This window comes from Suricata suricatta, chromosome 10, assembly GCF_006229205.1.
Source record: "Suricata suricatta isolate VVHF042 chromosome 10, meerkat_22Aug2017_6uvM2_HiC, whole genome shotgun sequence".
Classification (NCBI taxonomy): domain Eukaryota; kingdom Metazoa; phylum Chordata; class Mammalia; order Carnivora; family Herpestidae; genus Suricata; species Suricata suricatta.
The window spans coordinates 49,666,926-49,694,873 of NC_043709.1; the positions used below are offsets into that span (position 1 = coordinate 49,666,926).

General features: G+C 40.7%; 1 protein-coding gene across 1 annotated transcript in view; it reads left to right on the forward strand.

Moving 5' to 3' along the window:
• Positions 1-26,721, forward strand: part of WIF1 (WNT inhibitory factor 1) — a 70,942-nt gene extending 44,221 nt beyond the window's left edge. The window contains exons 4-10 of the mRNA XM_029955830.1: positions 8,403-8,543; positions 10,063-10,158; positions 11,397-11,492; positions 15,406-15,501; positions 21,392-21,487; positions 22,673-22,768; positions 25,839-26,721. Coding sequence (XP_029811690.1) covers positions 8,403-8,543; positions 10,063-10,158; positions 11,397-11,492; positions 15,406-15,501; positions 21,392-21,487; positions 22,673-22,768; positions 25,839-25,960 — 743 coding nt within the window. The 3' untranslated portion in view covers positions 25,961-26,721. The remainder of the gene's footprint in view (positions 1-8,402; positions 8,544-10,062; positions 10,159-11,396; positions 11,493-15,405; positions 15,502-21,391; positions 21,488-22,672; positions 22,769-25,838) is intronic.
• Positions 26,722-27,948: the final 1,227 nt, after the last annotated feature.

Here is a 27,948-nt window from a genome sequence, read left to right on the forward strand (position 1 = left end):
TGGCGTGAGGTGGTATCTCAGTGTGGTTTTGATTTGTGTTTCCCTGATGATGAGTGATGTTGAGCATCGTTTCATGTGCCTGTAGGCCATCTGGATGTCCTCTTTAGAGAAGTGACTGTTCATGTCTTCTGCCCATTTCTTCACTGGGTTATTTGTTTTGTGGGTGTGAAGTTTGGTGAGTTCCTTGTATATTTTCCATACTAGCCCTTTATCTTATATGTCATTTGCAACTATATTTTCCCATTCTGTCGGTTGCCTATTAGTTTTCTTGATTGTTTCCTTTGCCTTGCAGAAGCTTTTTATCTTGATGAAGTCTCAAGAGTTCAGTTTTGCTTTCATTAGATTATCTTTGATGTCAAATGAAAATCTCATTAAGGGCTAATATAATTCTATGCAATGATTAGGGAATCAGATACCCTTATAAAGGCCATTTTCAGGTTGCAGTTATCAACTACTTCTAGTGGATCTCTAGTATGGCATCCCAGCATTGAAAGAGTTTGGGACTAGAGTAGCCGAGTTTTTCCAATTTCCGGGCATGGGTGCCAGGGTGAGTGAAGACAGCAAGAGTGTGAATTGGAGTTTCTGTCGGGTCATCCCAGTGCTGTTGGTATAACCGGCCATCCTCCCAGAGTATTTACCTCCGGTCTACATGGGTTTGGGGTTCTAGGAAGCTCTTGTGAAGGAACGAGGCCTTAGATTCCGGAGGTAAACTCACCTGAGATTTGTAGCCCCAAGGATAAGGCTACCCCATACCAGATACGTGCATACGCCTATTCCACACAGATGGCATCGCCACTGCTGTCACATACTCCACAGAGATGAGACGTTCTTGGAGTATGGCCATTACTCAGTCTCATGCCACATCACATGCTATTTCTTTCTAGTAAAAGATAATTTTTTTAATAAAATTTTCTTGATCATAGGTTTTAGTCTTTCTTTTTAGAAGCACTCACGAATGAAACAAATACATAATATATCTCTCAAACTCCAGTTTATATTTAAAATTTTTCCTTTGTTATTTTCTGATTATTAAAAGAATACAGGCTCGTTGGTAGCCCGCTAAGAATGTATTAATTAAATTAATTACACAGTTACACCTGCTCAACTTCCGATAAATTTTCCATCTCTGGATTTCCAATTTAATGCTTGTATCATAATTCTTCCCAGTTTTATTCACTATAGTATCTAGCAAAAAAAGATTACTGAATTTCTGTTGGGAGCCATTCTGAACTCACAAGTTGAGAAACTCCTTGTGAGGTAAGGCAGGTTTGCAAGGCCGCCTGCCGTCAGATGATGACTGATATCTACCCCCACTCAATTGTTTTTGCTTCAGCATCAACCCCCCCCCCCCAGGCACCTTGTTAATTGGTATCGGGAGTGACTTGTCCCCTTATTCTGGCCCTACAATGCTGATTGCACCTCGTGAAGGAATTTATTATAGAAACTTCTTTTGTGGTTATGGGAGCAAACATTACATTTCCTGAGAATCCTGTTTTTCTCATACTAGCATACAGGCTATCGACCCCTGCTCACAAAGAACTCACTTCTGCCTTTGCCGTGCTAAAAACATTGTCTTGTTTTTGAATCCTAAAGATACCTTCCTTCCCCATATGATAAGCATCTAAATCACCTACATCAATCCCTATTGATAAAGATTATGCATGAGTCTTCTACAAATCTATGTTCTGGGAAACTTTCACATATCAAAGAAATTTATCATCAGAAATAATTGTCTAAAGCAAATGCCACTTCTGTGCTGTTCCCCATACACTTAAGCATAAATAAAGTGAGTCTCAGTCAGTGCAGAGATGCCTGCCTGGTGATCAGAAAAAAACCTGAGGCTCTCTCACCCTTCTCTCACTGACACCATCCTTCCTTCAGGGAACCTTGGACCTGCTGGAGCTGGACTCTGGCAAATTTCTACTTGTTAGGATATTGAAACAATCACATTTCTAAATATATGATGTGAGAATATTTTAATACTCCATACTTAGGTAAAACTTTAATTGCTAATCATCTAGAATCTTTATAAATAATAAAATTTAGGGGGGAAAGTGATGCTTTGGAAAAGGTAGGATGAAAAAGAATCAGCCTTCTTCTGGGACAAGGTGATTAGTGCATGTGCGGGTGTGCACACATGCACACACACAGATACACCACATATACAATGCCACCCCCACATACATAAGGTTTTAAAGGCAGATGTAGGATTTGCTTGTAGAAATGCAGGTGCACAAAGTTTATGGGAATTTTAGCCCATTGCAGGGCAGTTATTCATTAGCCTTATTAGCTCAGTCCCCACACTTGGAGCGGAAAGGGTACCTTGAATTATTAAAAAGTAACCAGATCAGTATGTCTTTGCTCCTAAACATCCAGATAGTAGTCATTATATTCTACTGGTCTATTTTATACCCTCAAGCTGCTATGTAGTTCTTTTATCCCCCAGACTCCTCTATGCCTGAACATTGCATGAAAAGAAAACTCTTGATGTTTAATAGTTATGAAGTGCCTGCCTTCTGGCATCAGAAGAAAACAAAAACAGGAAATACAAACTGCAGGCTGGTTCAGTAAAACTGGATAACAAAAACCAGTTTCCATAAAGCCAAGGCTTTGCCTCTCTGAAAACTGTTTCTGTCGTACCATGAAACCAACAGAGCCACTTGCTTCTCAACCAAGACTTCTAGGAATTCCATGTCTAGAAATTTTGGAATAGGTGCTAATGTTGGAGGGACCATCTTCTCAGTGACCTCAGTCTTTAGCAGAAAGTAAAGCTAGGGAAGGTGCTCAGCTTGGCCCACGGATGACTAGTTGTGTGGTTACGTAGCACTTTGTGGTCATGTGGTGCAGAGGATGAGCTCCTGCCCTCTCTCATCTCTTCCCTTGTACGGGCAGTGGCTCCTGTGACTGTAGGCTGAGGCTCTGTGAGTTCCATGCCCATCTCAGGAGAGGTGTTTAATCAGACACCTATGTTTGCTGTTTACGTCTATGTAAGAGTTAGTTTATGTACAATCAATTGCACATCAAGTGTGTACTTGAACGCCATGTGAGTTATGTTCAATCTGCTTTAGTTTTTCTGAGTTGTTTTAATGTACCTTGGTTTCATTATACAGATGTGCTGAAATTCACATCTGGACTAATTTCATCTAACTTTTGGTAAAAGTAGCTTTCTGCTTATATGCTTATCGTTGCAAAAACACAATGAAACTTTTATATTTCTATTGTTCTTTGGAAGTAGAGAGTTTGTGCTTTTTCTCCCTTTGAGATCTCTTTTTCTTTGTATGTGTTTTTCTGCACGCACACTGCTAATGTATTATTCTCCGTATCTCCCACTGTCTGTGGTGAATTTCTATTTATGTGCAAGTGTGTGCCTGTGTGTATAAAAGTATATGGATGTGTCTCCCCCCAGGTCTATCTATGTGCCTGTCAGTGCCTACCTTGTGACAGACAGTATGCCAGGTGCTGAAATTACAAAAACAAATAAGATATGATACTTGCCTTTGAAAATCCCAATCTTAACAAAGAATCCAGAATCATAATTGTATCATCATATTATAATGCAATCATTGATAAAGGTCTTCATAAAATACGTAAGTGAAATGATTTAGGTGGGGTTGTTAGGGAAGGTTACAGAGAGCAAGTGCTCTTTATTTTCATCTTGCAAGATGCATAGGCAGACACTGGACAGAAAAGAAGAGAAAGGATATTCCAAGCAGCAAGATGGGGGTGCAGAGTCGGGACAATGTGGTGCACACCACATGTTGAGGAACTGAAAGAAATCTAGTTTGGGTAAAGCAAAGGCTTCACAAAAGTCTATTGCTAAAACTGAGACTAACTAAAGTCAGGCTTTTTTTTTTAAGCGAATTTTTTTGAAACATTTTAAAAGCAATACTTCTTACTACTTGAATGGCCTTACAGATAAAATTTATAAGCAGAAAGGAAGACAGGTAGTTTGTACAAAAGGAAATGAAATCTCTTTTTTTTTTTTTGAAAATATTTATTTTTGAGAAACAGAGAGAGAGAGCACGAGCAGGGGAGGGGCAGGGAGAGATGGAGACACAGAATCCGAAGCAGCTTCTAGGCTCTGAGCCATCAGCACAGAGCCCAATGCGGGACTTGAACCCACAAACCATGAGATCATAACCCGAGCCAAAGTCAGGCGCTTAACCAATTGAGCCACCCAGGCGCTTCAGGAAATGAAATTTCTATTTCGTTTTAAAATTGACAAATGGACAAGTATAATTAGTCTAATTTATACATTTCTATTAATGTCTACTTTTATTCTGTATTGAGGTTCAGATCATAATTATACTGACATACCTATTTCAAAAGAGATATGTATCTGTTGGTAAAACTTTTCCACCTGGGCTGAGGGAATTTTCTATGTGATCATTCAAAAAAATTTATGTATTTATTTATTTTGAGAGGGAGAGAGAAAGCGCGAGCAAAGTGGGGGAGGGGCAGAGAGAATCGCAAGCAGCTCAGACCCACGGAACTGTGAAATCATTACCTGAGCTGAAATCAAGAATTGGACACTTAATCAACTAAGCCACCCAGGTGCCCCTGATGTGCTCACTTTTAACTGAAACTGAATTTATTCAGTTGCAATTATAAATATGTAAGGAAATAAACACAATTTTGAACCTAGAGTTTAGATGAGGAAGGAAAATATTTCATATTAACATTAATGTGAATTAAACATAATTCTAGATGAGTACCATAGTTCTTTCCTACTGGGTTACTAAGAGAATGAAGAGGCCATGTCTTCAGTTATCTGCCAAGATGGCCTAAAGTTTTTCTATTCAAAAATATAAAGGATATTTTCCTTCCTTTTGCATTTGACATAATTGGGCATAACTACGAGTGAGTGCTTTTACGAGATTTTTTAAAAACAAATTATCTCTTTAAAAATTCTTTCGAGAGAGAGAATGAGTACAGAGGGAGAGAGATGGAGAGAGAGAGAATCTTAAGCAGGCTCCTTGCCCAGCACTGAGCCCAACACAGGGCTCGATCTTACCACCCTGGGATCATGACCTGCACTGAAATCAAGAGTCAGAAGCTTAACTGAGTCACCCACGTGTCCCCTTGATAAGATTTTTTTAAATGAAAGACATATTTGATGATGAATGATAACACTACATTTTCTTTAAAGTTTCAAGTAATGAGTTTTCACACAAAAAATATTCCTAAGAATTATTTTAAAAGTAGTATTAGTCTTACTGCCAAATAAGGCAATTGAGGCCCAAAGGGCTTAAACCCGCCCTAAATCAATGGGTCATAGCAAGTGCCGTTCTCTCCCTGATTTTTATTTTAATCATTCAACAATATTCCAGACGACATATTTATGCACCTGTTGTGAGCTTAAACTACAGGCAAATTGAAGTTAGATTATAAAGATCGATACCCAAAGAATCCAGTCATTGCAGACCCAAAACAAGCACTGAAACTACTTTCAATTCCAACTTAAGTCTCTGGCTTTAAATGTTTCGTGTTTCTTTTTCTCAATTTTTAGATGATTAAAATGTTACTTTCACAAATTGTCTTCAGACCAAGTCCCTGAAAAACGTAAGTGCCACAAAAGGGAGGCAGTTTTATTTGTCCCGTTCTCTGAAGTATCCCCCGTGCCTGGAACAGCAGCTGGCACCTAGTAAATGCTCAATATTTGTTAAATGGATACACTCTTTGTATCTTGACTCAAATTTGTAATTAACCATTTAAAGAGAAAAATTCACCTTGAAGACCCAGAAGAAATTTACTTGTGTTGTGTTTTCCCTGCTGAACTTCTAAGGGATTTGGCATCCTTGGTTTTCTTTCCTCGGATTGTTCAGAGCCCTTCTTTTAAGGTGACCACAGGCCGGGGAACCCTCTGCATATTTCGTTACTTTTATGTGAGTACTCCAGACCTTCTAGAACCATCCCCCTGTGACTCAAGCATGTGAATATGTCATAATTTAAGCATATTTGTAAATGGTTTGCTCATAGCACTTTTGAAAATATGTGCAAACTAGTAATTATTTTTAACTGAACTTTTCATACATATAATTAGACATTTTGATATTTAATATCCCAAATGTGCTTTGAAACTTGACAATGATGGGGTTCCTGGGTGGCTCAGTTGGTTGAGTGTCCAATGTCGGCCCAGGTCATGATCTGTGGTTCACGAGTTCGAGCCCCATGACAGCTCTGTGCTGACAGCTAGCTCAGAGCCTGGAACCTGCTTCAGATTCTGTGTCTCCCTCCCTCTTTCTGCCCCTCCCCAGCTTGTACTCTGTCTCTCTGTCTCTCAAAAAATAAATAAAAACATTAAAAAAATGTTTTACTTAAAAAAAGAAATTTGACAATGCTGATAAACGGAAATGAAGAAGAATTTACTTACAAGCATTTTCTCTTCCATGCCAAGATTCTGAGGGCTAAAATAAAAGTGAAGTGCCTTTTGTAAAGAATTAAGTGGGCTGCAAATAAGGTCCAGGAAAAAGATGCACCTGGGAAATAATAGTTCTGATGAGACATGACATGTGGTGAGAACATTCTAGAAGTTTTATCTTAAAAAATCCTTTCAGTTTCTTCTATCTGTTTATGCCTCAGGGCAATTATTCACCTGCCCATCCATGTAAAAGATTCATAAGAAAGATTACTGAAATTTTAGAATGGAACAAAGTGAAAACGCATTGGAAGAGTCACAGTTGAAAGGCCTTCATCAGCTCTTTTGCTTCTTTTTGAAATGGAAATCCCTACAATGGGTTCTTGTGTTTTGTAAATTGGCATTTTCATGTATAAGATTTCATTAATCCAAGACTTTCAGAGGGGACAATTTTACTTTAGAACTGCAGTCAAAATTTTGGGTTTTTTCTCTTTATTTCTATTAAAATGTCTGTATTTCCTTCTTACCATTTAATAGATTATTTTGCAATGCTCAGGACTCAAGATTCAGAACTGGGAATACATGTTATTTTGAGAAAGGCACCGTAACACACACTGACAGTGCCACAGCCTGAGGGGGTTTTCATTGGCAAGCACACTAGTAAGATCATCTGACCAGCTTGTACGCTATGCCTGATGGAAAAGCAAGCCAATTCCTAGCTCATTTCTTCTTATGCATCTAGTGGAAAGTTTTATGAAAACTCTAAAGGGAAAGGATTTTTCTTGGTTTGGTCTGATTTCCCCAAGCTTGCCAGTAACCATAAGCTGCTATATAGAAACAAAAGAAGTAAAATTTCAAATGTATCCCATTAGTAATATTTCTTCCTATATATAAGGAAGAACTAGAGTCTAATGGATCAACTAAATCACTCTTGTCCAGTGGATATGTTATGATAATCTAGTGCACTTTAGAAATTTACATAATCAGTCTTTTAGCCAATGACATGATCCAGTTTCCACCCACTGACGTGTGGGCACTCCACGATTGGGGTCCTCTTGCCTCTCAGTGCACCATCGTCGTGGGTCACCACTCCTCTGCTGAGTCAGCATTACCCCGGTGATCATTATACTCACAAAAAACAAATGGCTCATTTTTAGGAACCTAAATTATTAGATATAAGCTTATCACAAGATTATTTTATCACATCAAACTCTCCTCTAGATCCCAAGATATGGACACATCTTAAAATTAGCCTGAGAAAATATTAACGTCACTAACTCAATCCAATAACTGGAGTATAGCCTGAGTTATAGGACATTTCCAAAGAAAATATTTTGTCACTTTCAAGCACACAGAGTAAAGATGGAGCTAGTGCCTATAAAGGGCTTTATTTAATAGATTCTGGAATACTATTTTTATTATTTTTTAAAAATAGTTTATTGCCAAGTTGGTTTCCATATAACACCCAGTGCTCTTCCCCACAAGTGCCCCCTCTGTGACCATCACCCCCCATTCCCTTTCCCCTCCCTCTTCAGCCCTCAGTCTGTTTTCAGTATTCAAGAGTCTCTCATGATTTACCTCATTCCCTCTCCCTAACTCTTCGCCCCCCCCCCTACCGCCTTTCACCTTCCCATGGTCCCCTGTTAGGTTTCTCTGGAATACTATTTTTAAAGCTCTTTTTGGATTATATGGAGGCTGGTGAAGATGCCCACCAGTTTTCTTTCCTTAATTAATCAGTCTATACTGCCTTTAATTTTTAGAGAAAATCTTTTTTTCAAGATACTACAAACCCAGACTAGGGACAAAATATCCCCAATTCCATATCAGTAAGGTACAAATTAATGGCCTATTCATTCTTTCTCTACCCAGCATGATGGAGAATGCTCATATGATCAAAATACAGTGTTTCTTATGTTGTAGATACAAGAATATGAAATAATGAAATATGAACATTTTTGCTTTGTTCTTTGCCTCTCTTACCAAGATTTCTATACAACTCGAATCAACTAGATAAACTGTTTCTCTATACTTGCTTTTTCTTTAGTCGTTCAAGTTGGTTTCCCGTGTCTTGGAAAACAGGATGGAGTGGCAGCTTTTGAAGTGAATGTGATTGTAATGAATTCTGAAGGCAACACCATCCTACAGACGCCTCAAAATGCTATCTTCTTTAAAACATGTCAACAAGGTAATTAGTGATCACCATCAAGAGAACGCTCATAAAGCTTCCAGGTGTGATGTGGAAAGAAGGAAGGAAGGGAAAGGAAAAGAAAAGAAAGGCAAGGAAAGAAACAGAGAAAGAAGAAAGAAAGAAAGAAAGAAAGAAAGAAAGAAAGAAAGAAAGAAAGAAAGAAAGAAAGGGAAGAAGGAAGGACGGGAGGGAGGAAGGACGGGAGGGAGGAAGAAAGGGAGGGAGGAAGAAAGAGAGGAAGAGAGAGTGCGGGAGGGGAGGGAGGAAGGAAGAAAGAGGATAAATTTTGGGTATAATTATAATCACACCAATGGCAGGAGTGGCTGGTAACCGCAGGTCCAGTATTGTGCTAAGACAAACCTCCTCTGCTATGACCCCACCCCCTCACAATTTTAGGAACTCCAGTACCCTTTTGGAAATCCTCTCTTCTACCTCTCTCCTTCCCCTCCTCCAACACAATCTTTGGGAGTCCCCAGCCTCCTAGTAAAATCACCAGTCATTACCAGCAACTACCACCTGTCAAGGCAACACAACTCGGAGGACTGCCAGAGGCGTGGTGCGGCTAACCTCTCCGGAGCACAGAGTGCTGCCATCACACCAGTAATCTTGCCAGCCATAGGCATCGTACCCTGATGCCCATTTAAGCAAGAAGGCCTAGATTTTTCTCCCATCCTGACACAAGCTTTTCTAGCACAGAATTTAAGCTCTAGAGGCTTTCAGTACTCTAATGATTCACCAAGGGATGCCTGGATGGCTCAGTTAGTTACCGTCCAACTCTTAATCTCAGCTCAGGTCTTGATCTCAGGGTTGTGAGTTCAAGCCCCATGTTGGTCTCCATGCTGGGTGCAAAGCATACTTTAAAAACATAAATAATTAGGGGCCCGTGAGTGGCTCAGTCGCTTAAGCGTCCAGCTTTGGCTCAGGTCATGATCTCACAGTCCGTGGGTTCGAGCCCCACATCGGGCTCTGTGCTGACAGCTAGCCCAGAGCCTGGAGCCTGCTTCAGATTCTGTATCTCCCTCTCTCTCTGACCCTCCCCTGTTTGCGCTGTCTCTCTGTCTCTCAAAGATAAATTTAAAACATTAAAGCTTTTTAATTAATTAATTAATTAATTAATTAAAAATAAAAACATAAATAAAGATAAAGGTGTACCAAAAGGTCATTCTACCCTAAAAAAGTGAATTCTGTGGGTAATCCGATTCATTTTATTTCAGGGTGAATCTAAGAAGGTACAGGAGATAAATAGGTGGTGATGAAGGCAGAATAATGCTTGCTTTGCCTTCTTCCATGAGCCCCCTGCTGTTGAAAGTGGGATTGAAAGAAGCAAAATGTTACTCTGATGAGGATTTGCCGAAGTACCAGTGGTATATAGAGAGAATGAAGGAGAAGCTATCGGGTTCAGTAAATTATGATAATCAGTGCACAGAGGGGAAAGTCAGCACTAACCTCTTCAAGCTTGCAGTAATTCCCCCAACACGGTTTCAAAGGTGTATAACCTTGTTTCTCTTTGGTGAAGCCGAATGCCCAGGAGGGTGCCGAAATGGAGGCTTTTGTAATGAAAGACGCGCCTGCCAGTGTCCTGAAGGATTCTACGGCCCTCACTGTGAGAAAGGTACGGGACAGGGAGACCCCAACTGACCTCACGTGCTTCCTAATGAAATGGACATCACACCAGGTCCCCAAATATGCTTTTTTAACACATGCAGGGAGACGGAAATATTTTTCTGGTCAAATCATAAGGATTGGTAAGATCTTAAAAAGCCACAGAAGAGCAATTGGAAAGGACCTCTAGGAGTGGTTTTCTGGTAAAGCTAATATATGGTGACAGGGGCAGAGAACTTTAGTACAGAGTCTACATTCTTTGTGGCCATTCCCCAGCCACCCCTGATTCACTATTATATACACTATGCTTTGGCATAAACTTAAGAAAGTTTCTCCTCCACTTAAATTGGATTCCCCCCAAAAAGTGGAAATCATTTGTATTGTAAATATATCTATCTCAGCAAAATTACTATTACATGAAAGAGTTAAACAAGAAAATTGTATTAACCACAGGATGCTTACATACTAAGAGTTTATTTGACGAGAGCAAGCCAAGTATTTTTCACCTTTAAGACATAAGAATTTCTCTTGTTTGCTTATATTTTGGAATTAGAAGATCTAGGAAATAGGGCAGGGAAAAATATTTACAGTCTTAAGAAGGCTACCTCTTCGTCAAAGTAATGATTCTAGGCAAAGTTTAATCAGGCATTGAAATGGAACAATTATGGGGCGCCTGGATGGCTCAGTCAGTTAAGCATCCGACTTCAGCTCAGGTCATGATCTCATGGTTCGTGGGTTCAAGCCCCACGTCGGGCCCTGTGCTGACAGCTCAGAGCCTGGAGCCTGATTCAGATTCTGTGTCTCCCTCTCTCTCTCTGCCCCTCTTCTGCTCATGCTCTCTCTCTCTCTCTCTCTCTCTCTCTCTCTCAAAAATAAATAAAACATTTTTAAAAATTAAAAAAAAAAGAAATGGAACAATTCTAAACCTCTCATCTATTAACTGGCAAAAAAAAAAAAACCACCCTGATTTACCACACATAAATAATGTTTAATGTAGCAAACCTGTGGGGCACCTGGGTGGCTTAGTTGGTTGAGTGTCCAATTCTTGATTTCAGCTCAAGTCTGATCCCAGGGTTGTGGAATCAAGCCCTATGTCAGGCTCCATGCTGAGCATAGAGTCTGCTTAAGATTTTCTCTCTCTCTCTCAAGTAAAAATTTTAAAATGTAGAGCTGTTGTATTATTGATATTTCCAAAATGGCCCTTCTCAACACCCCACTTGACCTTAATCGGAGATCTCTCTCTATCAGCCCTTTGCACGCCGCGGTGTATGAACGGCGGGCTCTGTGTCACTCCTGGGTTCTGCATCTGCCCACCTGGATTCTATGGAGTCAATTGTGATAAAGGTAACGGTTTCTTTTTTAAGAACTAGGTTCTTTTTACTTTCTAAATGTGCAGTTAAAAGAAGTATATTATCACTCTACGCAATAGCTCTGTAAATAGGGTATAACACTTCGTTGGCTTCTATAACAACTTTAACACCAAATTTTAGTGTAGTTCAACACAGTAGAAGTTTGTTTTCACTCACAGAAGGGCCAGTGCAGGGAGCCCTTCTCCATGCTGGGATTCTGGGGCCCAGGTAGCTGACACCGGTGGTCCTCCCTGCAGCTCTGGAACTCTCTGGAACCAGCCGATAGCAGAGATAGAGACTGGAGTAGGCAGTGCTTTAAAACAAACAAAAGACCAAACAAACAAAAAAGCCCTGTCCCGGAAGTGATTCACAAAACCTCCACACCTATCCCATGGAGAAGAATGAGCCCTGATGGTCCTACCTGAGTGCTGGTCCCAGATGCACCCTGGAGAAATGTCATCCCTGGCTGGGCAGCTGTTTCCCACGGATGGCTGGGAAAGGAGCGTGGATTTTGTGAACACGTAGCTTCCTCTGCCACATGGGGTTTTGGTCTGTCCTAAATTTTTATGGGTGAGCTTCTAAGACAAATGAAACAGCCTACTCCCCATTTCCTGATTGAGAAATCACTGACCCCCAATTTAAGGATCTGCTCCCAGATGACATCCCTGAGATATGGCTTTCCTCTTCCTATGATGCAGCATCAACACCAGTTTTTCTTCTAGAAAGTGGGTTCAAACCTGGCTCTAAAACATTGAATGATCCATACACATTACAAGATACCTGGCTGTTTAGTCCAGTTCACATCTTTTATAGAAAAAAAATTAAATAATATACAAAGTGTATGTAATCAAATTATCCTTGTGTCAAAAATGCTAATTGCATGAGCAGAGTACTGTTTTTTAAAACATATATATGCCCTGAAACAAAAAGATGTGGGTTTTTGAGAAGTGTCTCTTGAGTGCTAATGCAATTAGCACCAATTAAGATGGAAATGAACAGGGGAGCCTGGGTGGCTCAGTCAGTTAAGCTTCCAACTTGGGCTCAGGTCATGATTTCATGGTTCCTGAGCTCGAGCCCTGCATAGGGCTCTGTGCTGTCAGTGCAGACCCCGCCCCCACTCACACTCACTCTCTCTGTCTCAGACATAAATGAACATCAAAAAAAAAAAAAAAAAAGAAAGAAAGAAAGAAAGAAAGAAAGAAAAACAAAGATAGAAATAAACAGCTTTTTAAAAAAGGAAGGAAAAGCTAAAGGAAGAATCCCTCAGCATGAGTCAGAATAATAATTTACTTTACACTCAACAGCCTTCTGAGATGGGGAACATTTCGTTCTCAGATAAGCAAAATGAGGTTCACAGAGCTTCCGTTGCTTGGCCTGGACTCTCATCTCCTATTGTACCATGTCTGACACTCAGGCTACCTGTTTGGGGTCTCGTTGCTCCACAAGTATCTCTGTGTCTGGGCTGATAACTTGATCTCTCTGTAGGTCATACTTTTCCCATCTCAAAAGTGGAATTAAACCATTACCCCTGCTCTCCGACCCCAAGCAGATTGAGATAACATGTGAGACTATCTGTGCCTTTTATTTTTAAGTAATGCCAAGCCGGAGTACTGGACTTAACACTATTTTAAAGTTTGCATTCACAAAGATTAAGCACTGATAACATGATAAGAACAGCCAGTGAGGAAAAAAAAACTTTTTTATTTGTCTAAATTTAGCATTCAGCATCTCTGCTATTCCGAAATTGAGCAATTCTTGCAGCAGAATTAAATTCCTATTATCACAAAACGATTGGGAAATAAAGCAAATCCTTCAGAGATTTGGATGAAGAACTCATGTGTGAACAGGTTTAAAGACACCATTTGGGAGTCCTGCTTACTTAGATGTGGCTGTCGTTGGTGTCGTTTGCACAGTGGAGAGTCAACTACAGTGTTTTTCTGATGCTATGGAGTCACAAACACTGTGTGGTCACTGTTAAAGGAAAATATGTGTATTCCAATATGTCTTATATTTTGTAATATTTTATCTTTCAGATGAAAGATTTTTCCCTACTTTTTAGACTCCGGTAATTTTTTATTTTTATTCTTGTTATTCTTTTGGAAAGTCTGTTGAAATTCCACTTGGTCTCACTGGAGATCAGGGAATATTTAAAAATAATGGTTTTTACTACCTCAACAAAAAGATGCATTTATCATCCAGGAGGGAGTATAGAGCTTCTGAAATATGGTTTAATTACTGGCACAGAGCAAGGTCTTAGCACAACAAAGTTGAAGAAACGTTAAAGATTACCTTTCATTGGCTCTTGGGACATCTGTTGCAAACTTTAGGAAATAAGTAGTTAAGCACTGGCCCGGCGGACCCTCAGCCCCAATGAAAGTTACTTAGTGTCTCTGGTTCCTTTGCCTAGTCAAGAATCATTGCACAGCAGAAATGTAGAGAAGCTTTTAAGATATTATGCAAATACTAAGAGTGTGGCCAAATTCTTTAACTAGCTTTGTCATTATCCTGTAACTTCCAGTTAAGCCCTCAGGTTCATTGCATTCTATTTGTGAGTAAGAGATAGTACCCAGCGGGCTGTGGCCAAGCAGACCCTCATCCTGATGTTTTCTCTTGTTAGTTCCCCAGAAGAAACAGGGACAAGTGGGAAGACAGAGTCATGCTCGCAAACCTAACAGTACTAGCAGCAAGTAGCAAGGAGAAAGCCCAAAGAGCAGGTTGTCCTAAATCCTAAATTCTATACCCAAATGCTGCTGCTTCCTCATGCATCAGGAGGCTGGATTTTGCAAAAGCGAAGGCAGCATTGCCTTAAGATGGGAGATACTTACAATTTTAAACAAAAAGCTTTATCCTTTAAGAAGTATGATATTTGCAGTAATATGCTGATTGGCCTTCTTTTCCACAAAGGAAGCATACGCGTAACTTTTGGACCTCCTTTCTGATCTTCCTACTGGAAGCTTCCTTCAGCTTTAGTTCATCTATAGCCAACTTTAGCCTGTTCCATATAGGACAAGAACAAATTGACCATATAACTGGAATTGCTGAGACTCCAAGCCCTCATTTTAACATCCTTAATAGAATGAGCCAGCGTGTCTATTTTGAGATACTTGTTCTCCCCTTGTCCCCATTTCCATCTTCCCTCTATTTTAGGTGCCAGTGAGCAGTGAAATTCCAGACGTTGCCATGAAGAGAGGGTTTAGGATGAATCATAAACAGTTTGATTTTTACCTGGAAGACCTAGTTATTTGGACTCCCACAATAATCTGTCCAACTGGGTGCTGCCACTCACCGGCCTGTGGGGTCTCATGCGGACTGACAGTCCTTTCTTGAATACCAGACTCCTTCCTTCAAATGTCATAAACGTTAATTATTTTTTTTTAAATCCCTATTACATAAAATGAGTCTCTGTTCTCATTCTGCCAGATCCTAATACTTATGGCCTCTCTCCCTTTTATCTATTCCAAAGTAAGTTTTCTCTTTTCTCCCTCTTCTTTTTGCTAAAAAAACATTTTTGGGGAGTTTATAGTGTTCTTTCTTTCAAGGGCATAGATATTTACAAGAAAATAAAGAAGGTATTTTTTTTTTACACACCATGCCTTTTGTCTCCAAATATAAGCCCCTGGGTGAGGATCATATATAATGAGTGTGCTCTCCTACTATGTTGTTGAAATTTGCAAATGGGTCAGCACTTGGTTACAATTCTTGCATTTGCAAAGCAGCTTCCTTGACTAAATAAGTAAAAAAATACTCTATATCTTGATTGATGAAGTATCACATGAGTCTTTATGTAAAAAAGAAAAAAAGAAAAAAGCAGATGACCCAGAAGTATCACCTGATTTAAGTGAAATTGGATATTTTTCTTTATGTTTAGCCTACTGTCTAACGCAATACCCTGTTATTCATTCTAATAGCAAACTGCTCAACTACCTGCTTTAATGGAGGGACCTGTTTCTACCCTGGAAAGTGTATTTGCCCCCCAGGTCTAGAGGGGGAACAGTGTGAAATAAGTGAGTATTGACCTTCTGCATTCTCTTCACTTCTGGGGGGATCTTCAAAAGCCCACCTAACCCTACCATCTCATCAGTGAGGCAGAGACAATGAAGAGCTTATCTAAAGTCTCAGGCCAGTGATTCCTTCTCACTAGATTTAGCCGCCATTCGTTTTGACTACAGGTTGGGGTGCAGGGCAAAGGGTACCATAGCTCAGCTCAGATGACTCACAGCAAACACTCTGACTCAGTGTCATCTGGGTTTCGGTTGTTCAGCATGTTGGTTTGCTTCTCGTTAGTGAGTCTGTCCCCTTCTCATTGGGCAGAGCCAATCTCCAGGTTTCAGCCTAGAGATGTAGACCAGAGCTTTGGGACAGGTGGATGTGTTCAGCCACCTGCAGGCATAGAGTTTCTTCCCTGCCAGTTACCACCATATTTCCTGAATTACACTGAGCCTAATAACCCACCTAAGAAAAAAGCATAGGTTCAAGACAAAGGGGAAAAGGGTACACAGCAATAAAAAAGAACAAACTAATAGCACATACAGCATGAATGAATCACACCGATGTTAAGTAAAGGAACTAGATACAAAAATGTGCATACTGCATGATTCCACTTTTATGAAGTTTAAGAACAGGCCAAAGTAATGGATGATAGTAGAAACCAGGACGGTGCTTGGGGGCAGACAGAAACTTTATAGGCCACCAAAAATGCTCTATATCTTGACTGATGAAGTATCACATGAGTGTTTATTTATGTAGAAAAAAGTAGTTGAGCTGTAAACTTTAGATCAATGCAGCTAGGCCTTCACTATATGTTTGTCATGCTTCAATAGAAGAAAGGGAAAAAAAGTAAGGGTGGAATGGGGTAGGTAATCATTGTTTTCAGAATCAGGATATCCAACTGCTTATCCCCTTGGCTTTGCCCCTGCGGGCCTTGTAACCCTCGGCAATCACTGAAGCTCTCTGAAACTCAGATAGCAGCCACCTCACCCTAGATTGCTTTAAGATCCAGAAAAGAGATAACACCAGCACTTGGTTCAGAAAGGAGCAAAAGGAAAGTGAGCATGTCTGCTAAGGGTACCGTATCCCTGCTTTTCTGGGAGCTCTAGAATATGGCATTTTCATTTCCAGCTGTATCATATCTGTAAAATACTGCTGGTTAATCCAACCATGGTTTCTTAAGTTGCAGGAGGCTCCAAATTAAATAATATTGACTTCCAATTTTGACTTTCGACCTCTAATCTATCTGTGAGATTTGGTACTTCAATGAGTAGTAGATGAAGTAACCATTTTTTTTTATAGAGTACAAATGAAATACCTCTGAAGTTTCCATAGAACATGTCATTAATTGTCAGGATATGGTTTCTGTTCTTAATGAATTACGCTGCCCTGATAAAGATATCTCTGAACTAACTTCCCTCGATTTTCTTTCTCTATACTTCCTCTCAGACTTCACATACTTAGTTAGATCGTATTTATGAATCTTTGTTCATGGGCTCATTTCTCCTTATGTAAGTATGACTTTCATGCCCTTGGTTTATGACCTTTCCATTGGCAGAGACCATGACTTTTATTTGGTTTTTTTTTTGCTAATGTACCTAAAATGTAGGCCTTTGAAAGCCCCTGATTATTCCTATCTATCTATAGGTTATGCTCAAATCCTTCTAAGAAATGTCCTATTTCTATTACAAGAAGCAAGAAAATGTGGAAATAGGCCTTGAGTTGATAACTGCCTCTAGTACGGTAGAAACAAAGACTTGAATTATGAATTCTTGTTTTTAAATGGAAATATAATTCACGTACCATAGTTTACCATTTTAAAATATGCAATTCAGTGTATTCATTAAGTTGTACAGCATCACTTCTGTCTCATTCCAAAGTACGTCATCACCCACAAAAGAAGCTTGGTACCCATGAGCAGTGACTCCCCATTCCCCTTTCCCCAAGACTGGAAGCCACTGGTCTACTTTCTGTCTCTAGAGATTTGCCTACTCTGGACATTTCATTTAATAGAACCACACAATATATGTTCTTTTGTGTCTGACTTCTTTCACTTAGCATAATATTTTTGAGGTTCATCCATGTTGTGGCATGTATCATTACTTCCTTTTAGTTGTTGAATAGTATTCCATTATATATATTATATGTATATATTACATACTATTCCAATGTAATTTATATTTTCATTTCTCCTGGCCTCTGTCAGGACTGATATCTTCTCAAACTTCACTTTGACTTAATTTGAGATACTCTTCCCAATTAACAAATAACATTGTGGTTAGGCATATCTGGGTGTACATAGTGTACATTTATCTTGTTATTTAAGATTCATAGATATCCCACAAATCTTCAATGAACTTTCAGTTTAAAAGTTTACATGAATTATTTATATTGTATAATAAATGGGTTTTTAAATAACTTAATGGGTTTTTATTATTATAAAAATCCTCTATAAAATTTTCCTTATAAAAAATTTAGAATACTGAATAAAACAATTAAAAATCACCCATAATCCTAAGACCCAGTGATGATAGTTGTTGACACTTACTGTAAACTATTTTAATCGATGTGAAGCAGAGCCCCAATTTTAAATTATCCTGCAATCTGATAGGCAGAGGAAGCTTAATGTCCTCATTTTGTCCATCCCTTGCTCGTCATTCTCACTGGATTTATCCACTGGTTATAAGAATGCTAACTGATTCAACAGTCAAATCTGTTTGTCTTCAATCTGTTAGTCTGTTTTAGGTAAAAATGTGTAATCTTTCAGGATGACTCACTTTCCCACTCTCTAATGGATAGAATCTGTTGCAAAATACTTTCAGGAAAAGGAAGTCAATATTAAAGACACTTACAGGATTCTGAATTTTAAAGCAATCATACTTTCATGAGGTTCATAAGATTTGGCTCCATAAGATTTGATTTGGAATGGCCTTCAGATAGCCCTCTGCAGTCACATCTCTACTGTGTGATGTCCTTATTCCTGGCTGTGGTGACCCTGAGGGCTCTCCCTTCCCTCTGACCAAGGAAACAAAAATACCCATGGAGTCAATGAAAAGTTTCTGTCCACCAGTCATTCTCTGTGATATCCCTGTCTGCCAAATTCATCTTTCATTGGACGTGGGGAAATTTGGGCTCGCCAAGTATTCCATAATAAGTACTGTTTTTTTCTGCCATAAAATTATTGCCCCACATCTTGTTTATTTGAAAAACCCAAATGACAGACTACTGTGACATTTTGTGCATATGATGGGATCAGATGCTTCATGGATACAAATGAAAATTCAGAGTTAGGTATTCCTTTCCTTTAGGTAAGACTTGGGACCTTGACCAAATAGTAAATGCTATTCTTTGTATACAAACCTAGCACAAAGGACCCTTTATATTTTTAATGGTCAATGAAAAGGTGATATTCTATTATTAAGGTTATTTTAAAGCCTGTTTCTGGAACATCCCTGCATCAGAAAAACCTGCAGAGATAATGGCATTCCAGGTTTTTGAGAGACTCTAACATATTAATATTATGTCTTTATTGTCTCCACTAAATGCTGCTTTGATCAACTTATATATGAAGAAGCTCCCTTTGGATAAGTTAAAAGAGAAGCAAAATAATTTGCATATGGAATTCATGTTTATCAAACAGTACTTGTCAGTAAAGCATATAGTAGATCACTTCTTTCAAAACTTCATTGAACCTTTGAAAGAACAGCTTCGAGAAAAAAAAGGTGTTGTTTTAGGATAGAGCTTCCCTTTATTCTCCTAATGTGCTGAGGCTTTTGTAATAAGTAGTCTGCTAAAATGTAGAAAATAAAAAGAACAGCAATAAAAAAAATCCTAACTCCTCCACTACCAAAATCTAATGTCTGTTTGCTCTCTTTGGAACATCGTTCACAAAGATGTGGCCTCAGCTCTGGATGAACAATCCTTTTCCTTCTGCTTCTTCAAAACATTCAGCATTAGGATGGCAAATTCTAGATTGCAGAGAGAGAATAAGTAGCTTCTGGAGTAAGAAAGAAGAAAATCATTATGTAATTTTTACATCTAAGGCCCTATCCCAGCTCTAAAATCCTATATTCTAAAGAGCTGTGAAAACATCAGCAATTCTCGTCTGGTGCCAAGATCAAAGAAAGAATAATGCATCCTTAGGAACTAAGACATTCCAGAAAATGCACAGGTGTGGTATCGGGCCCCTCTGGGGGCCTATCTCCCATCGTTCTCAGCCAGCCTTTTACACCAGTCGCTGCCACAAAACGGGCAACCTGTTTTGCACAAGCATAACCTGATTGCACCTTATCTTTATTTTTTAAGTTTATTATTTTGAGAGAGAGAGAGCAAGGGAGAGGCAGAGAGAGGGAGAGAGGGAGAATCCCAAGCAGTCTCCATGCTGTCAGTGCAGAGCCCAATGTAGGGCTCCAACTCACAAACCTTGAGATCATGACCTGAGCCAAAATCAAGAGTCAGACACTTAACCGACTGAGCCACTCAGGCACCTCAGGTTGTACCTCATCTTAGCTGCTCCACACTTCTCCTGATTTTTACCCAAAGACTCCTGAGTCCTAAAAACTCAGTCTGCACTCACATAGCGGCAGATCGGTAGTGTGAGGAAGCTATCCCATAGGATGACCCTCGGCCAGTGGGAGACAATGAACTCCCCTTCCCTTCTTTTTTTTCACTGAAGTTACTTTATTTTTTTTATAGTTTATTGTCAAGTTGGTTTTTATATAACACCCAGTGCTCAGCCCCACAAGTGCCCTCCTCCATGCCCATCACCCCCCTTTCCCTTCTCCCCCTCCCCCATCAGCCCTCAGTTTGTTCTCCATATTCAAGAGTCCCTCATGGTTTGCCTCCTCCCTCTCTCCACCTATTTTTCCCCTTCCCCTCCCCCATGGTCTTCTGTTAAGTTTCTCCTGTTCCACTTATGAGTGAAAACATACGGCATCTGTACTTCTCCGCCTGACTTATTTCACTTAGCATGACACCCTCGAGTTCCATCCACGTTGCTACAAATGGCCAGATTTCATTCTTTCTCATTGCCATGTAGTACTCCATTGTATAGATAAACCACATCTTCTTGATCCACTCATCAGCTGAATGGACATTTAGGCTCTTTCCATGATTTGGCTGTTATTGACAGTGCTGCTATGAACATTGGGGTACATGTGCTCCTATGCATCAGCACTTCTGTATCCCTTGGGTAAATCACTAGCAGTGCTATTGCTTGGTCATAGGGGAGTTCTGTTGTTAATTTTTTGTCCCCTCTCCCTTCTTAAAAGTGACTTGAGGGTACAGTCTCCACGAGTCCTCAGAAGGACCTAGCAAGATAGAGCCGCAGGGATGGCCAGCCCACAAATATACTTTTGTGTCGGCTTTCCCTCCTTCCATTTTTCACTCTCCCTGTCCCCCCCATCCCGGTTTCCTAGGATCACTTCAGCAAAGACACTCTCTGCGTGCAAGCCCTGATCTCTGGGGGGCCCCAGGCCGAGAAAGAGCCTGCAGGGTACAGGTATAGGCCTGCTTGCAGAAAGAGCGACATTCAAAGTCTGAACCCTGAGGAAAGATCATGTAGAGGTTAATTTGTATCTTAACTTTTCCCCTGTCTTACAAGTGTTTATGAGTCAGAAGTTCATTCTGTTTATTAAAAAGTAATATAAATACATTTATATAAATATAAATGTAGGCAACACATTTATTGTAGAAGATATAGGTTAGCAATCCTAAGTGAGAACACTAGCCTGTTTGTGCCAAAAAATGAAACTCCGTCTCAAAGCCAGAGTAGATCTGAAACAAGTTAAATTGCTGCCATTTAAAAAGCAGTTATTTACTCAAAGCCCTGCAGTTCTTTTGAAAAATGTGATGACCTCTGAGTGAAGCCCTGAGTTCCTTGCCTATTTGCATCCATCTATGTTTCAGGTAAATGCCCACAACCCTGTCGAAATGGAGGCAAATGCATTGGTAAAAGCAAATGCAAGTGCTCCAAAGGTTACCAAGGAGACCTCTGTTCAAAGCGTAAGTACCCATTCACATAATCTGCCTGGCCTGGGGCGGGGGGGGGGGTGTCTCCCCCCCCCCATAACTTCTGCACCCGCTGCACGTGGCCTCAGCATTACTGTGAACCTTTCTTCACTGACATATACGTTCCCCTTAGTTAGAGCAAAACACTGTATGAAATCCATGCATGTAAAAAGCCAGATGCATTCACACACAAGGAACTGAACTTTTATGTATTTGGAGTTTTTCTTAAGGAAAATGAACTTCCATTCCAGCAGTGTTCAAAGTCCTACTGAGCATCTTTTGTGAATGAGAAGCATCAAGCTTAGTTTAAGATCTCTCCCAGGACTTTATTTTATTTTATTTTAGAGAGAAAGAGAGCATGCATGTGTGAGCCAGGGGAAGGGGCAGAAAGAGAGAGAGAGAGAGAGAGAGAGAGAGAGAGAGAATCTTAAGCAGGCTCCATGCTCAGTATGGACCCCAACATGGGGCTGGATCCCATGACTGTGAGATCATGACCCAAGCCAAAATCAAGAATCAGAGGCTCAACCAACGGAATCACCCAGGCAGTGCAGGACTGTTTCAAAAAGTCCCAGACTGACTTAGAGCTGGAGATTGGCTTAGGGAACAAAAAACAACAGGGGATGAAGCGCAAACTAACACATTGTAAAGAACTACCAGAGGGGCGCCCAGGTGGCTCAGTCGTTAAGTGTCTGACTTCGGCTCAGGTCCTGATCTTGTGGCATATGAGTTTGAGTCCTGCGTTGGGCTCTGTGATTAACAGCTTAGAGCCTGGAGCCTGGTTCAGATTCTGTGTCTCTGTCTCTCTACCCCTCTCGTGCTAGCACTCTTCTTCTGTCTCTCTCAATAATAAATTAAAGGGGCACCTGGGTTGGTTAAGCGTCTGACTTCAGTCATGATCTCACAGTTCGTGGGTTCAAGCCCTGCGTCGGGCTCTGTGCTGACAGCTCAGAGCCCAAAGCCTGTCTTCTGATTCTGTGTCTCCCTCTCTCTCTAACCCTCCCCTGCTCATGTTCTGTCTCTCTTCACAAAAATAAAATAAACATTTAAAAAAAATTTTTAAATAAATAAATTTAAAAAATTAAAACACACACACAGAAAAACTACAAGAAAAGCATCTGTGTAATTCTGGGGAACAATGAAAGCTCAGGAAGCACTCTTTTTTATCTCCTCTGACTCTAGCCGTCTGTGAGCCTGGCTGCGGTACACATGGAACTTGCCATGAACCCAACAAATGCCAGTGTCAAGAAGGCTGGCACGGAAGACACTGCAATAAAAGTGAGTGGGAGCTTCTGGAGAGCAAGCCTCTCACGTCTTGGCTCCAAAGGCCAATAGATAACCCATAACTCGGTTCGGCTTTCCATTTCAGTAAAAACAGCTTCCCCTTCTCTGCCTCTTCTCCCCCGTGCCTCCCCCTGGCCCCCACAATTTCCAAACCTTTGAGTCTAAATGTTAGAGTCTAAAGGCAAGGCCTCAGCGTAAATGATCACCACTTCTGTAAAAGAGTCCACAACTGTTATCTAGTCATTAGTAATTCAGGTTGATTTGGTAATACAGTATGGTAATACGAAAGAATAACAAGTATAAGATTTTAAATGAACTATATCCATTTATTTCGTTCAGATTTCATCATTCAAGATTTATCAGCAAGCACATAAAACATGAAGAGATTTGCTCTTTAAAATCATTAATGTTCATTGGTTATGGTATGTTTTAAATGAGTTCTTTTAGGCAAAAAGAAAAAGAAAAAGAAAAAGAAAGACCTGTGAAATATAGAAGAGATGTTATAACAGAGTCGTGTTTTTTTTAATTTACTGACTACCAAAACTGAACTAGCTGTATAGATAATAAGCCGTTGGCCTATTTTAGACACAAAATGAAACTGACTAAATTCAACCATTTCATTTTGATTGATACCTTCTCTGTTATAAGCAGGAATCCAGGCATTGAAGGCACGCCAGTGAACAGAGAGAGAATGCCCCGCCTGGCAGAGCCCAGGTTCTGGTTGGAGGGCCAGTCAATTAGCAAGTGAACAAAATAAACAATGTGGTTCCAACCCATCTCGCAGTTAGAACACCGGCTCCCAAGCGTGGGGCCGCTGTCCACTTTTCCTTAGAGGGAAGGAAGGCTTCAGTCCTTCCACGTCCTTCAACAGCAGAAGTTCTCTTTGTGCCGGTCATATCCAGTCTTTAAAATAGTGGGCACAAATTGAACAGATCACTTTCACATCAGATGTTTTCCTAGATCCGCAGCGTCCAAAATGTGGTACATGTAGCCCAGTGAATGCAGAAACGATTAGCTAGGCTGAGGGAAGATATCTCAACATTATATATAAGTATACTTATACATCTCAATCCAAAACCTCCAATCTTTTTACAATGGTCACATTATATTATTATGATGTATATCTAATACATCTATATGTAGGTATACGTGCTTGTTTGTTTATTTTAGGATAGGTTGGTGTCTAGTCTAGACTACACTAAGCCATTGATTCGAGTCTTTTTCACTCACTGAATTGACCGCATGGGAGATTGAATTGGCTTCAGGTGGGCGTAGCTTAACAAGACTTGCAGCTTCTTTGGAAAATAGTCCTTTCCCCCGGGTGGGAATGGTTGAATGGTATCCATGCAGGGACGTACTTAGGGGAAGCCTTTTTTGAACTAAAAGAGACCTGTAGAAAACTAACCATTTCTGGAGACCCTTTGGGAAAGAGTAAACCAAATCCTTTAAAGGAGCCTCAACTCAGGATACAAATCCTAAGGCTTGTCCCCAAATCAAAGTAGCTATCAGGACGCCCTCGGGCCCTGGGATGAGCTGAGGTCACACACTCTACATCCCAGGCCTCAGGTACAGAGATCTTCTGAGACCCACATTTGGGGCCTGGTGACCAAGAGTGATGGCCAGAGAGTAGAGGGGCACTGTCCCTGCTGATACACTGGTCACTCCTCCCAAAAGAAGCCATGTTAGGGGCCCTCAGGTGGCATTGGTGAGCATTTCTCACAGGTCTGCCCGCGCCCACCCATCCCCACTCAATAGACCCACCGCTGAGAATGTTGTCATTTTGTCATTGACTACCTGTCACCCTCTGATCAAGGCATTGCATCAAGAAGATGCCCTGGTGCTTGATTAAGATGCAAATATGTTTTCTGGGACAGGCCACCTAGCCATTTGGTACATTAGCTTAGAGAATGGGGCTGAAAGAATGGGGTTTATTTTGACCAGGGGGAGGTGACAAGGAAGCTCTGAGGCACAGAGTTCGGCTGGGAACAGACTCCCGGCGAGGTGACACTTTGGGAGGTCCTGGGCACCCAGACATGTTATGGGGGAGGAGGACACTGGAGGCAGACTTCCCGGCTGAGGCTCACCCTCGCCAGCAGGGAGGTTCGGGCTTCATGGGTGGCGGGGAGAGTGCAGGGTAGGGATTTATTTCAGCGCCATTGTTGGCGCGTGTTCTGGCTGTTCCCTGAGCTACTAGCCTACATACTGACAATTCAAAGAAACACATTCAGGAACAAAGTATTCTGTTCTCAGTAGTTACTTAATGGCATGCTTGCATTTAAAAACCACAGGGAACAAACAGAATGCCGAACTCGACTCTAATGCATAGGAAGATGGAGGCAGATTTTTAAAATGCTATTGCTGTCTTGGATCCGTTTCTAGAATATCAGTAGAAATGACTTAGTGCCCCAGGCACCTCCAGAGATTGACAAGCAGGAGGAAGGGAGGTTAGAAGCTGTGTTACTCGGTGTTACAGTTCACTTACCACTGAGCTGGAAATGGACTGAAGCTGACAAATCCCCATTGATAAGGAGTCAGTTCTAATCTTAACCCTTCTCGCAGATGTATCATAGAAGCACTTACTTCTTACCAAAATCCTACTTTATGTAAGTGCAACAGCCACACTTGATTATGTGATTGATATGAACAGTGGGGATGTTCAATTTAATTGAGGCTGGTTTTGCAATGCGGTGAAAATAATCATCTTCTGCAGAAGCACCCCCGCTTTGGGACCTCAGTGCTAGATCCCCACCAGCCCTTGGGTGGAGAAAATCCTTCATTCGGTCAAATTCATCCACACTTTGGTCAAGAGTTTCTGCACGGCCAAAATCTATAGTGACTCAGAGCTTCGATGGAAACCAGATTGGATGGTTCCTAAAATAGGTTTCTTTATTAACAGAGATCCTGAACCTGTAACATCTCTTCATTCAGGCGGCTTTTTGTGATGGCTGTGGTATTTCACTAGGGGATGAAACGGGAAAATGGATTTCATTTGAATGGTTAATAATGAATCTGAAGAGCCTGTTTTTGTAGTTTCTTTTCTTTTAAGCTGTGAATAATTTTACAGGGTACGGAGCCAGCCTCATGCATGCCCTGAGGCCAGCAGGCACCCGGCTCAGGCAGCACAGGCCTTCACTTAAAAAGACCGAGGGGAGGCAGGATCCACCTGAATCCAATTACATCTGGTGAACTCCGACATCTGAAACGTTTTAAGTTACACCAAGTTCATAGCCTCTGTTAACCTTTCATGTGTTGAATGTTCAAATAATGTTCATTACAGTTAAGAATCCTGGCCTGAATTTTATTAGCTTCATTATAAATCACTGAACTGATATTTACTCTTCCTTTTAAGTTTTTTAAGTACATCTGTAGTGTGATGGCATAGATTTTCTTGTTTCAGTATTTTGGGACAGATTGGAAGTTATGTCAGTCGATCAGGTTAAAACTGTGTCTTTTCAGGTGTGTAGGCGGTAAATTATTTCCTAAATTGCAATGCATTCATGGTGTCAAGGGGCTGGGGACCACTGGAGAAGGTACAAGCATAAGTGAACAAAAATGCATAAACCACAGCGTTTTGGTGAAGCAGTTAATTGCGTTGAAGGTGCAGCATTTCTAATGTTATCATGGTGTATTTAGACATTTGTCACATTTTAAATTCCCCTTGTTTTTAAACTCTCAATACAATATATTTTGACCTTACCATGATTCCAGAGAATTCAGTAGAAAGAAAGAAAGAAGAAAGAAAGAGAGAAAGAAAGAACGAATGAACACTGTGGCAGTGGCATTTAACAATATAATATATTGTAAACACAATAAAGTAGGGAATATAATGTATGGACTTTTGGCATTGGCTTGAAGCAATTTAATATATTGTAAACAAAACACAGCTCTTGCGTAATAAACATTTTATACTGTTTGTATAAAATAAAGGTGCTGCTTTAGTTTTCTGAGGGTTGTACGGAGTGGTCTTTGCAGGTGCTATCTGACAAAAATAAAGTTGGTTGCGATGGTGGCAGAGAAGGCTCTGCGGTATCGTACAAAAGAGAAGATATTCAGATCCCTGACCCTGGCCGGCTCCCCCCGCCGCTGCTCCCTCCCCCGGCTCCCCCTGCCGCTGCTCCAGCCACACCACCCTACAGTGTGGTCACTGCCTGCGACCTTCCTGTGTATGTCAGCTGCCACTTAGTTGACATTTCTTTCAAGAAGTCTTCTTTAACTAGAATGTGTTAAATCTCCCCCAAGTAGGAGACCTTTCTAAGACTTTCTAAAAGTGTCAGAACGTTGCAAATGACAAGTGCTACCACTGATTCAAAACTTACTGGTTCCCAAGGACGTCGTTGTATGTGTTATCTTACAATCCTGTGAGGCAGGTATCGTTATGCCCTTTTACAGATAAGAAAATTACCCAAGATCACACTAGAGAGAGTTGTGTTTGAATTCATGTCACATGACTCAGAAGCCTTAACTCTAGGCCACTCCCGCACCCCTTTTCTCAGCAAATACAGTAGAACACAGAACTCCACAAATCCTAAGAAGGTACTTGCCACCATATTTTATTTTCCTCATCCTCCTGGAAGAATTGGACTTTATTGGATAGAAAATCTAAAGCCTACACGTTTCCTTTCCTGGGCGGTGGCATATGACTCGTGTGGTTTAGGGACATGACGTGTTAGAGGAAGTGATCAAGGGCGAGGCTGGAAGCAGACTGAACACATCTCGTGGTGCTGGACCACAGCAGTCTTTCTCCTCTAGCCAGCCAGAGCCAGAGTGCCAGCTTCTGCTCACACACACTTGGCAAAGCAGGCCAGGGGCCAGGGAGCTAACCGCGGGGATCTTACTACGAGAACAAACTGATTTAAGACTTTGAAATAAAAATCCAGACACTTGATAATGAGGATCTAAGATGGTGACAGAAAGTGAAGTTTGGGGCTAGGATAATTGTACTAATAGCTAGGGCCGCCTGGGTGGCTCAGTCAGTCAAGCATCTGACTCTTGATTTTGGATCAGGTCATGATCTCACAGTTTGTGAGACTGAGACCCGTGCAGGGCTCCACACTGACAGCACAGGGCCTGCTTGGGATTCTCTTTCTCCCTCTCTCTTGCACATGCATACACATAGGTGCTTGCTCTCTCTCAAAATAAATAAATAAACTTAAAAAATAGGACTAATAGCTAAC